The sequence below is a fragment of the Juglans microcarpa x Juglans regia genome, unplaced genomic scaffold, assembly GCF_004785595.1.
Source record: "Juglans microcarpa x Juglans regia isolate MS1-56 unplaced genomic scaffold, Jm3101_v1.0 JmScfU0001, whole genome shotgun sequence".
Taxonomy (NCBI): Eukaryota; Viridiplantae; Streptophyta; class Magnoliopsida; order Fagales; family Juglandaceae; genus Juglans; species Juglans microcarpa x Juglans regia.
This window is the reverse complement of record NW_024475745.1, coordinates 538,906-552,939: the sequence shown is the minus strand read 5'-3', so window position 1 is coordinate 552,939 and position 14,034 is coordinate 538,906. Positions and strand designations below refer to the sequence as shown.

General features: G+C 34.5%; 1 protein-coding gene and 1 pseudogene across 1 annotated transcript; one reads left to right on the top strand and one right to left on the bottom strand.

The window, feature by feature from the left end:
- Positions 1 to 3,217: 3,217 nt before the first annotated feature.
- On the top strand, positions 3,218 to 4,686 carry LOC121245220 (annotated as a pseudogene).
- Positions 4,687 to 9,138: 4,452 nt separating this feature from the next.
- On the bottom strand, positions 9,139 to 13,047 carry LOC121245219 (acyl carrier protein 2, mitochondrial-like). Its single transcript, XM_041143494.1, has 2 exons — positions 12,714 to 13,047; positions 9,139 to 9,518 (listed from the first exon to the last, which is right to left on the bottom strand). Exons 1-2 carry the CDS (start codon positions 12,921 to 12,923, stop codon positions 9,342 to 9,344), a joined length of 387 nt encoding a protein of 128 aa, XP_040999428.1. The 5' UTR covers positions 12,924 to 13,047; the 3' UTR covers positions 9,139 to 9,341.
- Between the last annotated feature and the right edge of the window lie 987 nt (positions 13,048 to 14,034).

Sequence of the window (14,034 nt, the reverse complement as noted above, 5' to 3'; positions counted from 1 at the left end):
TATGGGATATAATAGTGGCATCTGCTCTGAGTGCAATTGCTTTGGTAATATGGTGATTTATGTTCTGTTTGACTTTTCGCAAAATGCACAACCCTACCACAGCGGTTAAACATGGTCTATGTTCTGATATGATATGAGAAGATGAAGATGTTCAGTCATGTTGTGCCGAATGGGTCTTTGAATATGAAAAGTTGGTTTTTGAATATGAAATGTTTGAAGTGTCGCTCTGATTTTCTGATAATATGTATTTTTGAGATTTGCATATTGAAACTGAAATGTTTTATTTGTGCATTCTGATTTCTGTGAAAATGCTCATGTTTACATACTAGCATATGTTCTTTGCTTACTAAGTTGTTGATAACTCACCCCTTATCTCCATAACATTTTTCAGATATTTTTATGGTTTAGCTGGAGAACAAGAGTATGAAGTATTGGAAAAGTCTGATGATCATAGATGAATAAGTGCTAAAGGTACAAGTATTTTTTGGAGGATCATATTTAGTAATTTTATCTTTAACGATTATTTTGGTACATCAAGTTATGAATAATTTGAGTTTTTATGAAGATGTCATTTTATTTTATTGAGATTTTGTTCAGTATTCCTGTGAAGGGACACATATTTTTGGATTGAACAAATAAGTTAAGTATGTTATGGAGTTTCTGCTTATTTATTATTGATTATTGGAGATGTTTTTTTAAAAAAAAAGAGCTAACTCTTCGGACCTTCAAGATCGAGACGTAACAGACATCCTCAACTTTCTCCACACAACAATATACAACAGAGGAAGGAAAATATGAAGTAACATGAAGTATATGCATAGTATGGGAGAAATAAGTACACTGAGACCCGAAATGCATTAATGAATGTCAGAGTATCATTATTTCATAAAACACAATTAATATTTTCAATCTTTCGCAATATGATAAAATCACAATACATGAAAGCACATATTCACCGTATATTTTATCGAGATCATAAAAAATCTATAATCTGAAGTTCTGATACTACATGTTAAATATTTTAACATGAACATTAATAATTGGATCTTCAATTTTCTATTATCCATAATAATAAAATAATAACAGTTAGAAAACGTATATCCCTCCATTCCAATTTGATAGAGAATCTAACCTGACTATGAGAGAATGATCACCCTAATAACTTTACTTCTGAGTGTCTCCCGATGGCTAGAGGTACAATGATGTTGTAGGTGAGAATCCTTTAACCCCTCAGTCCTATTTATAGACTTCTGACTACCAAAAAATTTAAGATTTTGTGTTTGACTGTGATTAGAGATATAGAGTTAATCTTATCTCTTAAGAGTTTTTTTATCCTATTATAATTCATCCATTAACTGATAAGTTTTGAATTATTTCAAACTCTATCAAGATGGATACGTGGGTTATAAAATTTAAATAAAACTTTTACAACGTAAAGCAAGAAATCGAAAAGACAACTGAGGATAATTTGCAATCTCACCGGATACAAAACCAAAGAAAAACCCAAGACGAGCTCAACAAGACAGGTTGTGTTTAAAAGTAAAAATAAAATTGTTGGGTTCAACAAGAACAGTGAGTGAACGAGATGAAAAGATGGTGGCGTTCAAATGAAAAACTCAGAAGGTTTTAGAACGGGAGAATTTTATAGAAGCTTAAAACGGTGCCATTCTACTATACGTATATTATATTCGTAAATTATCTATATGGAGGCAAATTTTTTTTTTTTTTATAAGTAAGAAAGATTTATTAATTCTCATAATTAGGCAAAATCTAAGTACACATGTAGTATACAAGTAAAATATACCTAATTACAACCTATTAACAAAGAAAGAATCATACAAATCATTAAAATTAGCCCTCTCTAATACAATGGCCTTGGCCCAAAGAAACAAAGATTGATAAGCCCCCTCCCCCAAGAATGTTCTTTATTTTGAAAGCGTCGGCCATTCCTCTCGTTATATATACACCACATAAGACATACGTGCACCATCTTCCAAACCTCCACTACTTGACGATTTCCCCATACTCTACTCCATCAAGCCAAGAGATCCACCACTCTCTTAGGCATCACCCACACAATGTCCATCCTTACAAATATATCATCCCAAATACCCTTCGCCACGTCACAATAGAGAAGAAGATGGTTCGTTGATTCTCTATTTTTTTTGCACATAAAGCATCAATCTATTATAAAAATATCGCGCTTCCTCAACTTGTCTATGGTCAGAATTTTTCTATGAAAGGCCAACCAACCAAAAAAAGCAACTTTTAGAGACATTTTGCTTTTCCAAATACGCTTCCAAGGGAAAAAATAGAAGATTGAGAAGTCAAAACATTATAAAAGGATCTTGCTTAGAAGTTTTTGTTCTCGGGATGAATCCACAACAGTTTGTCATCTACACCATGCTCCAAAGTCAATGCATACAGGTGCTGTATAAGTCAAAAATATCTTCCACTTCCCAATCTTGAATTGCTCTTATAAATGGCATATTTCACTGCAGTAGGCCATTTGAAGTGTCCATAGGATCAGCAGCTGGAACCTCCTTAGAGCATTCATATTGGCTCATGCATATGCAAAGTCATATTTGCATAATATGAGCTTAAATTCTTCCACATTGAATTATGCATCTTTATATTTTTGCATAGCTATGAATAATATCTATACAAATTTAGAGATTCACTCTTCAAATGTTATTTTACTAATTATTTCTCTCTCCTCCCACTCTCTCTCTCACAATCATTTCCTCTTCTCTCGCATTTAACAACACAACAAACCTTCATTTACACATTCATTTTATTATTATAATATATTATAATTCTTTTTCATTTTATTATATTTTTAATATAATATATAAAAAAATTTATATTTTTTATTATTAGATTTGTATTATTAATATCAAATGTATGTAGTGGATGCTAATTGCAAAAAATATATATAAAAAATTGATTTTAGAAAAAAATTAATAATAATAATAAAATAATATTTTATTATTATTTTATCTCAAATATGCATAAGCTAATGTGAAAGTTTTACTTGAATGGCAAAATTAATATGCAAAAAAAGTGATTTTGTATATGCATTATATATGCATAGATGAATATTAATACTCTACAATGCTATTTAGAAAAGAGAAGGAAAAGCCTCCTTAAGAGCAACCTCACTGCACCAGACATCAAACCAAAATCTGACCCAGTACCTCGGCCCACCATAAATATGAAATTACAAAAGAAACCCTCTCAGCCATTCCTTATAAGTTTCCAAACACCTACACCATACTTCAGACTCAGTTCCACTGGTGAAGATTGAAAATTTTGCTTTCGCTCAGCCAAAGAAGATATTTGCCTCTGAGGAATAGGTGAGTTCCTTTTCTCGCTACTTGAATTTCAAAACCCATGTTTTATTTTCTCTGCAAAACCATACGAAATCGGAGATACGCTAATGCAACTCCCCTACCAATACACAAACTGGGTTTTCTGCAGCCTCCATCTTTATCTTTGAAATACATCTCAGGCACTCCCGATCAACAACCTTTCGCAGTCTCATACCTCATAAATGCACTTGGATTGTCCCTAGAAGTTGCTGTATCAGCTTCCAGATATGTTAGCTTCGAAACTCCAGAGAAAGCAGACTCCGTGATTAACTTTTTCAAGAGCCTTGCATTCTCTGAAACCCAGATCTCGAACCTTGTCAGAAGATTCCCCACGGTGCTTTTGTCTGATACTAATAGAACCCTTTTTCCCAAAATTGAATTCCTTGCCTCTAAAGGCATTTCAAGACTTGACCTTGCCAAAATGTTATCTAGGTGCCCTGATCTTCTTAAAAGAAGCTTAGAAAAACAAATTATCCCGTCCTTTGATTTCTTTAAAGATTTGCTTCAGTCTGAGGACAAGACCGTTGAAGCAATAAAACGATTTCCGGGTCTGCTTGTATTTGATCTTGAAACTCATGTGGCGCCTAATATCAATACACTGAGAGAGAACGGAGTGCCTGAGTGTCATATTCTACTTTACTTAAATACCAGCCTAGATCTCTCATGGTCAATCCAGTTCGGTTTAGAGAGATTATAGAGGAAGTAAATGAAATAGGATTCAATCCTTTGAGGTTGAAATTTTCTCTTGCGGTATGTGCTTTCTGTGGAATGAGCAAATCGACATGGGAAAGCAAGGTTGATGTTTACAAGAAATGGGGTTGGTCTGAGGATGAGGTTTTTGTGGCATTTAAAAGACATCCATGGTACATGATGGCTTCTAAAGATAAGATTATGGGGGTAATGGATTTTTTTGTCAACAAGATGAGTTTGGAGCCTTCGGTTGTTTTCAAATGCCCGTCACTTGTTTCTCTTAGCTTGGAAAAGCGATTGATTCCTAGGGGTTTGGTTGTTCAAGTTTTGTTCGCCAAAGGTTTGGTGAAGAAGGATATTAGCATGTCTTCATTGTTTGAATGCCCTGATGAGACGTTTCTGAGGAAGTTTGTCATGCCTCATAAGGGGGAAGCTTCTGAACTCTTGAAGCTATACAAAGAGGACATCAGATCTTTGGAGATGAAAAGATAATAGAGGGCGTACAAGGCAGATAATGGGTTGAAATAATTGTAGATGGCTTCATCATAATGACACCTTGTTGAATTTACTCAATCCACTTTGATTCGTTGCTCTTAAAGCTGTGCTTTGTGATTAATTCTTTCTTTATATGCTGGCATACCTCCCCTACTAGTTTCATTGGGAACTTTTGCTAAATGCGAATAACCTGTGGAAATTTTGCCACTTCAATTTAAAAAAAAAAAAAAAAACACTCCACACCATACGAACCACACACTTCATTAGATATCCAGTTACCCTAAGAGCTCCCAAGTTTAGCATCAACCATGGTCCTTCATAAAGCATCACTTTTTTTATGGCACCGCCAAAGGCATTTCCCAAGTAAAATCTTATTGAAAATACTCAACTTTCTTATCTCCAAACCACCACAAGAATAGGGGGAACAAATATTGTCTCATTTAATCAAATTGAACTTCTTCTCATCTCCAAGTCCACCCCACAAAAAGACACGGAAGATCTTTTCCATTTTATTAGTCACACGAAGAGGAATCGAGAATAAAGAAAGAAAGTATATAGGGAGATTAGATAACATACTCTTAATAAGAGTGATTTTACGCCCATTTGAAAAGATATATCATTTTCCAACCAGTTAAGCTATTCTCAATTTTTTTGATGACACCATCTGTAACATACGGGTCCAAATTTAGTGCTTAAAACTAGTATTTTATATTTTATTTATATTTATTTATATTTATCTATTTATTTATTTTTATTGTCTTTATATTTTTATTATCATTTTAGGAAAAATGCTAACCAATAGATTAAATTAGTGATTCCTTCCCTATCAGAACCTTCGTATGGTTATCCATTAGGTTTCCGTATTAATTTTGGTTCCTAGTTCAAGACCAACTCAAACTCAAAACATTCAAAATCCTCTTAGAATATGATCCCTCGTAGGAAAATATTCCTACAGTTTAGGCAATTTCGAATTATAAACAATCTCCTAAAGATGTACGTTGTTTCCCTCCGTCGCCTATAAGAAACCTAGAAGGCCTCCGAAGTGTACACACAAAAATCCCTAGAGAAAAGACTCTTTCACGTAGAGAAAGAAACTCACCCGCAAGCACCACGCAGCATCCCTCCCAGCAACCAACAGCCATCTCGACGGACCACCTGCCACACCACCACAGAAAATGCCAGCCAATCTATTTTCGTTGCACCCACTCCCTCAGGTAAGCCTTGCCACCGCACGCCACCTTCCTCCCTCTCAATATTTTAAGTTTTCATTTCTCTCTCTCTCTCTCTCTCTCTCGATGTCGCACCACCATCGGGACTCCCTCAGTTGCGCCGCGGGTCACTTCCAGTCACCCAGAGTCCCAGCGCAACAGTTTACTTTTCCCCTTGATTAGTTGCCTTCCGTCGCATGATGCTCCTCTCAGGAGCTTTTCTTTCTCAGCCCTTGGGGCTTTTACGTTACTGATGTTAGAGTGGGCCACGAGCCTTAAGCCTTTTGGCCAAGAGCCTTATAAACTCGAAGAGGACCTATTTCTACATGGGCCATGTTTTAAGTTGGACCCAATCTTACAGAAACTGGTATAATATTTAAAAAGACTGTTTTCTAATGTGGGTCTACAGTATTATTAAACCTGGGTTGCAAAATCATTACATTGTTATTTTATAAAATACATAATATGTAGATATTTTCTACTATTTTATATTTAAAGGACTAGATATGATATTATTGTTTTAGTAGCCATAAAATAGTGAGATTAATCAATGAATTCAGTATATAATTGGATATTTTATTAGATTTAAAGTAGCTCAAGTGGGAAAGATGTTAGGACACTTTTTCCTAGAAGATTAGTAACGTCGTGTACCTCGTATTGGTAACGCGCTATCACTTGGAAGTCAAGAAGCAACGCTAAGAGGTAAATAGTATGATCATATAAATGTATGCATACTGTGAATATTATTGTTATGTATGAAAATATGATATGCTTATGATGGTTGACTACGCTACGCTAAGAGGCAAGTCAAGGTTAGATTCCTCTTACGATCTTTGATGAAATATGAGATTATGCTTGAATGAATTTGTTGTTCAATTGATTGAATGTTACTAAAATCATATGAAAGCCATGAGATGTTCATGTAGTAATTCAAGTCAAGTATGTCATGTAATGGAATAGTCAGATTATACAAGCCATGTCCATATAATACATAGATTATGTATGCCATGTTCATATAGTACTTAGATCATGTATGCCATGTTCATGTAATACTTAGATCATGTATGCCATGGAATTTCATAAAACGTTCAGAGCATGTTATGTCATGTCATGTTATGCTATGCCATGTATAAGAAAATGCTATGTTATGATATGTCATGCTATACCATGTACAAGAATATGCCATACTATGTTATGCCATGTACAAGAATATGTCATGTAATGATATGACATGTACAAGAATATTTCATGTTATGCTATGTCATGTACAAGAATATGCTATGTTAGAAATGTTCACGAAGCCTAATAAATTCTCATGCATTAAGAAAGATAAGAAATGTTACAGTGCCACGGATTCAAGCGTGGTTAACCACAAGTTAAGTGAAACACGGACTCAAGCGTGTTTCACTCCATGTATTTTAGTTAAGCAAAACACGGACTCAAGCTTGTTTCACTCCATGTTACTCAGTTAAGAGAAACACAGACTCAAGCGTGTTTCACTCCATATTACTTAGTTAAGTGAAACAAGGACTCAAGCGTGTTTCACTCCATGTTAAGACAAGATAAACAAGTTATTATGCATTCACGTTATATGTTTGCCCTGATTATGTATGCTTCCGCTCATGATGACGAATATATATGTGCTATGTGAATATGTGACGATATATATATATATATATATATATATATATATATGTGAAGTTGTTCAGAAAGTTATATTACGTGTATGATTGGGAATTTATGATGCTATATGTATTTTGTTAAGAGTCTTCAGAAACTAAATCCATGCTAGGCCAGATTATGTTTTACAGTATGATGTGTTATTTACTCAGTATTCGACTAATTTTTGTTTATCTTCCTGTTTTCTTTCATGTCTAATTTTTACAGATGATGTTTATGACGATGCAAAGCTGGATGACCAAAAGTAGATTTAGTACAAAGAATTAGGAAGGAATAAGTGATATTCACACAAGAATTAGATCTCTTTTACGTCATTCATAGGATTAGTTTATGTTCTATTACTTTACGTTCAGTTTTCGAGACAATTATGTTCACAACAGTTTTAACATTTTAATGCTTTTCAATAAATGAGGTATTTCAGGATATGAATCTCTTTACCAGGCATTATGTTATGAATGTTAGTAACATCTCTATCTTATGAGAACGGGGTGTTACACCATCCCATATTGACTAGGATTTATGAGGGCTCTAATGGAAGACCAAGGTACTTCAAAGGCAAAGAACAAACCTTACAATCCAAGATGTTAGCCAAGTCTCTAATAGAATTAACCAAGCCAACTAACCAAGCCAATTGGTACCAATTCAGACTTGGATAAATTCACCTAAAGGTTGGAAACAACTTCAAAACAAAGTAAGAGAGCTCCCAATGATCGAATATGGTTAGGATCCGGCTCACAAAAAATTACAATAGTCAATGAAGAGAAGATGAGATACATTGACGCTCCCAAATGATGTACCACCCACTGAAAAGCTAGACAAGAAAGATCCATTCACCGATGCCTTCAACATTCTATTCAAAACATCCATTATTAAAACAAAAGAGAAAAGTAGATAGAGGATTTCCTTGTCTCAAACCATAAGAGCTGTTGAAAAAACCCTCAGGAGTGTCATTGACCAGCACTGAGAATCTAGCGGTATTGATGCAATGCTTCATCCAATTGCACGACCTCTCCCCAAAGACACCTAAGATGTCGGATCTAATTCTACTATCCAAACATTCATTTGTAATAAGTATCAAGTCCAAAATCTATCTCTCCTTAACAAAAGTATTTTGTGGCTTCAAAATAATATTGTACATGACTGTGCTCATACGATTGTACAATTGGCAAAAACTTTGGATATAAACTTGTAGACTCCACTCACAAGACAAATGGGGTGAAAATCTTTCACCTCCAACAACTCAGCCTTCTTCACAAGACTTTTCTCAAATTTTATATGTGAGTGAAATTCGACAAAAACCTTCATAACATTCTCCTTAATAATGTCCCAACAAATTTGAAAAAAAAAAAAGCCATTGAAAAACCATCGGACCTTTATCACCTTCCATACCTTTCAACACATTATATACCTCTTCCTCTTCAAACATCCTCTCTAACCAATTAGCACACGATTACCTTAGGCCTCCAAGGGAATTGCTCTATAAGTAGATTGTCAAAAAACTGCACAATGTGTTCCTTAATATCATATCTGTCCGTAAGAATATTACCTTCCGAATACAGTACCTCAATAGCATTAAATCTTCTATGAGAGTTGGTCACTCTATAAAAAATCTGGTGCACTTATCTCATTCCTTTAGCCAAAGCATTAAATCTTCTATGGAGGTAAATGTAAATGCATGCAAGAGGCATTTCAGATACATAACAATTTCCAAGCCCTTGGAATGAACAAACAGTTAACTACATCACATTTATTTCAACAAGATTGAAGTTGTCACATGCCTAAAGAATACCCCTTAAACAGGGTTGGTTCAAAAGAGCTTAAAACCGAGTAGCATTTCAAAATAGGTAATTCCTCACATCAAGCATATGAAATTATGTGGAGAATTCAGAGTCTCCCTCTACTTTGCTTGAGGGTGGGAAGCAATGAATTCAACAGCAAGATTGATGGAGTTAATCTTGTCCGCTTCATTATCCGGGATCTCAAATCCAAACTCTTCTTCAAGTGCCATCACGATCTCCACTGCATCTAAACTATCTAACCCGAGATCATTCTGAAAATTGGCATTTGGTGTGACCTGCCAAATAAGGAAAACTATCAAATCAAGCAGCAGAATAAACTAAATGACATCAAGTCTTAACATTATTAAAAACAAACAAACAAGTAAAACAGATTTAGCAACCCATCTCTAGAATAGTTTTGTGTTCTTGATAACGAAAAAAAAAAAAAATTCTCTTACCAAACACTAATACCACCTTAGTTTTTGCATAAGAAAAAAAAAAGCTTTAAAACCATTTTATTAAACACCAAATCCACAAACTGCATTTGTTTTTTACAAGTTATACTTTAAAGGATTTCCTCAATTACCATACACTTTTCCAGTTGCTATAGTAGACAAGCAAACTCCTCAACAAAACAAGATGGGGTGCTATTGTATATAAATGATCTTCAATATCAACAAAATACTTAAGAATATTTGTTTCCATCATTTTCTAGGTCTCTATATGATAATTTTTAATTTTTTTAAAACATTTCCAGAAGTGCTCTTCGCTTTTGGTAAGCAAAACTCTTTGGCCTTAGCACCTTGCACTTAAAGCTCACTTTTACCAACACTCTCCCAATTCCCAATGGGTTGGGGAATAACCCACTCAAACCTAAAAAAAAACAAAGACAAGACCGATACCCATAACTCCCTAGACACCTCATGGTGAAGTAGGAGATGATCAATGCTTTCTCTACTCCGATTGCACATACAATACCATTGAATTATTTAATCATCTTTAACCCCTAGGGGTTGGCTCAAGTGATAAGAATCTTGGTCTTGGTGGTATGCTCCCTCCTGGTCTAAGATTTGAACTCTTGAGTGCAAACAATTTCAATGGGCCATTGAACTAGGGGAATTTCTACTTAAATTACCCAAGGTAGACTTGCGGAAAACTCCTTGTCAAGAGCCTGTGCACCATTGGAATTAGTTTGAACTTTGTTACGAATACCCGGTGCCAATAAAAAAAATTATAATAATCATCTTTATGAGTTCTATTGATGATCAATCAATGAAAAAGAGGCTCAATTGAATACACAACAAAACATCCGATGAGAGAAAAAGAAAACAGCATAAAAATCCTGTTATGTGAGGCTAGAGTACATAAATAAGCTTAAATGGTTTAGAGAGCTGAACGAGCGAGCCTTGAGATCTTCAGTGTTCCTTGTGGTGTCATCAAATTTGTGGTTGCTTATCTCCCTCCATACATGCCACATCGCTCCATATATGACACATCAAGCAAATCAGGATCATGTTCCACAAGGTCTCACTATGCTAGCTCTCAAACCACACTCTCAACATGATAAAAGATCTACCACCTTTCTAGGCACCACCCAAATTAGCCATCTATATTTTAATTAGTATACAAGAGAACCATAATTCAGAATAAAAAGGACAACATCAATTCAAAAAACTTGAAAAGCTAGAAAAAGTTTGCCATAATGTGCTAGCTACGTCACATGTGTTTCAAATGATCCCTTGATTCCCCATTCCTCTTACATATGCAACACCATTCTACCATCATGACTTGCCACTTTCTAAGGTTGTCCTACATAAGGATCTTCTTGAGTGCAGCTCTAAAGCATTATAAAAGGACTTCAATTGTAACATTCCTCTCTTCGTTATGCTCCATTGAATCCTATCTTCTCCTCCTAATCTAGTGCCGCTCAAACAAACGCCACCACTTTAATAGAACCATTTTCATTTTCATCATAAGATTTGTAACCCTTATCTTTCTTATCTACTTCATTTAAATTAATGGTCCAAAGAAAACGTAATAGTTAAAAATGAGATTTATATATTTATTCCAAAAAATCTACAAAAGTGTGAATTTTGAGCTTTAAGATCAAAAGTGTCCAAATGCACTTTGCTATTGGTATTGAGCTCTTCAAACTTGGCACTTTTCACTTTTACGCTTAAGTGTACTTTTGCCAAAACTATTATGACATAAAAGATAAAGACCTAACATGGAAAATAAGCATAGTAGGATGGGATGGGATATCTATGAATCACTTTGTACTGCCAGTGAGCACTTTGAAGCAAGTAGTTTTGGGTCTCTTTGGGCTTGATTGGGTGATGCCTATATGAGTGGCAAATTTATTAGCATGCTGGACAGATAAACTTGAGACCAATCACAGTTGGCTTATGTAGAGAATGATTCCAATTGGTTGGAGCTTTGAAGACAGAGAAATGATAATGGAGGAACGCAATGCGTTCTTTTCTTACATGCTATAACATTGGATGGCAGCCTACTAATTTTTCTTTAGCTTTAGTTTCCAAAATTTTCTTGATAAATTCACTTTTTCTAGTTAGCTGGATCTGATTAATATTCCCAGTGTGCTTGGACAGTGTTTTTTTTTTTGCTCATTAAATAAATTTATCTTATTAATTAAAAACATCAGACCAGCGAAACTTTTGTAAGATCCAATTTTATTTTTTTCTTCTAACCGATATGCAACTCGAATGACCTATGAAGAATAAAACACTTATTGAATTGAAAATAACAACCAATTATTAAAAATTATTCTCATGGGCTTTTCTTCATTATTCTCAACAACCAAACATAGGTAATACAAAATCTAGACCTTATCTTGGAAAATTTTATACATCGTAAGTAATAAAATGAAAGATTCACAACTTGCCTCATATCTTTAGGGCCCGTTTGGATTGCAAGATGGTCTGGTCTTATCTCAACATCCAATCATCACAAACAGAAATACTTTTCAATTTCAAATCCTCAACTTTTTCATCTAATCACTACTTAATCATTACAACTTTTTCAAACTTCTAAACAAAATACAAAAAACAATTCAACTTTTTCAAATTCTAAAACAAAATATATTCTAACAATATTTTAATTTTTTAATATTTTTATTCAATTTTTTCTTTCTCATTTTCAAAACCTTATAAAACATCTTAACTTAAACCATTTCATTACTATTCACAAATTATTTCACTATTATTAATAAATTTCTCATCTCATTTCATCTAAACATCCAAACGGATGTTTAGTCTCAAAAACCCAAAAAGCCTACGGCAAGTCAGGTTTTCTTTATCATTGATAAATAAACAAAAAAATTGGGTTTAACTTGTATGTAGTAATTGTTACCTTGGAAGTAACGACTCAAAAAATTGGAAGCAACAAATCGTTACATCCTAGTTTATCCAGGAAGTAACGCATTATACCGTAGTAGCAAAAAATCAAAATACTTGGAAGTAAAGGGATAATACCTTGGAAGGATCGACTTTCTGAAAGTTCTTGACGACGGAGATGACCCGATCTGCGACCTCAGATTTGTCGAGGAAGGAGCCCCTAACCTCTTCCGAGAAGAAACGGTGTCGTATTACGCTGAAGGAGAGCGTGTAACTAGGGTTTCGGGGCACGGCCTGAACGCGTACTCTCAGGTGCTTGAGCAAACCGCTCCTTGCCGCCGCCGCCATTGGAAGCTCTTTTGGCAAACTTTTTCAGCTCTGGCTCGCTCGCTCTCTCTCTCTCTCTCTCTCACTCACTCACTCACACACACACAGCTGAAAGCGGTGAGGAAAAAGCGTGAGGCACATGAGAAATAACGGGCTGCAAGTGCGGCGTCATTTGTTTGGGCCTTTCAAAGGCAATGACGGGTTAGCACACATTCGGCCCAAATCAGACCGCCCACGGGGCTATCGACCAAAATTTTGAAATCCGTTTCCGTTAATACACTAAAACGGATACATTTTGGTTACCGTTTTGGAATAGACCTTATATAAATAAATTATATATATAATAACTATATTTTAAAATAAAATCAATACAAATCTTAAAAGCATACATACTTGATAAACTTAATAATACTTTTCAATAGTCAATACAAGTCTTAAACACACATATTTATAAAACTCAATAAAAAATCACAAGTTCTCAATCCAATTGTTAAAAGAAATAATCATTTATCTTCATCAATAAGACAATAAGAATCAATATTTGAAATGTTACTCAAAATATTTTCTTGAATGTCACCACCATCATCATTAACATCAAGACCAACATTATCACCGCCTTCCAAATTTAGTGAGATTAATGGCTCCTCAATACTTCCTCAATTAAAGTCTTCTCCATCAATAAGCTCTGATTCTTCACCTACCAATTCCTCCATCAAGTTAATATTCTCAAGGTTGATTGGATCTAGAGCATCTTTTATCCTTTTTATGTTTCTGCCAAAATAAAAGTCACATATAAGTGAAAATTTAACATATTTTTCAACAGTAAAAAACATTACTTTTGAAAATTTTTACCTCTCGCGCAACTTCAAGTTATAACGAACAAATACTAGATCATTCAAACGTTTATGCTCTAATCTATTCCTCTTCTTCGATTGAATAAACTCAAATGTGCTTTAATTTCTTTCACAGCCAATTGCACTACAACATTGACTTAGTATGCGAACTACAAGCTTTTGAAGAGTTGGAACCTCATTTTCAAAATTAGTCCACCATGCAACTATAGCAAAAGTGCAATTATAAATTATTACTTAAACTAAATAAAAGAAATAAAATATAGACTCACACTATTTAA

Excerpts from the sequence above, each read along its gene's own strand:
- LOC121245219 (XM_041143494.1), bottom strand. The coding sequence starts at position 12,923 with ATGGCGGCGGCGGCAAGGAGCGGTTTGCTCAAGCACCTGAGAGTACGC. Across the intron at positions 9,519-12,713 it reads AGAAAGTCGATCCTTCCAAG|GTCACACCAAATGCCAATTT; the intron begins GTATTATCCCTT and ends CTTATTTGGCAG.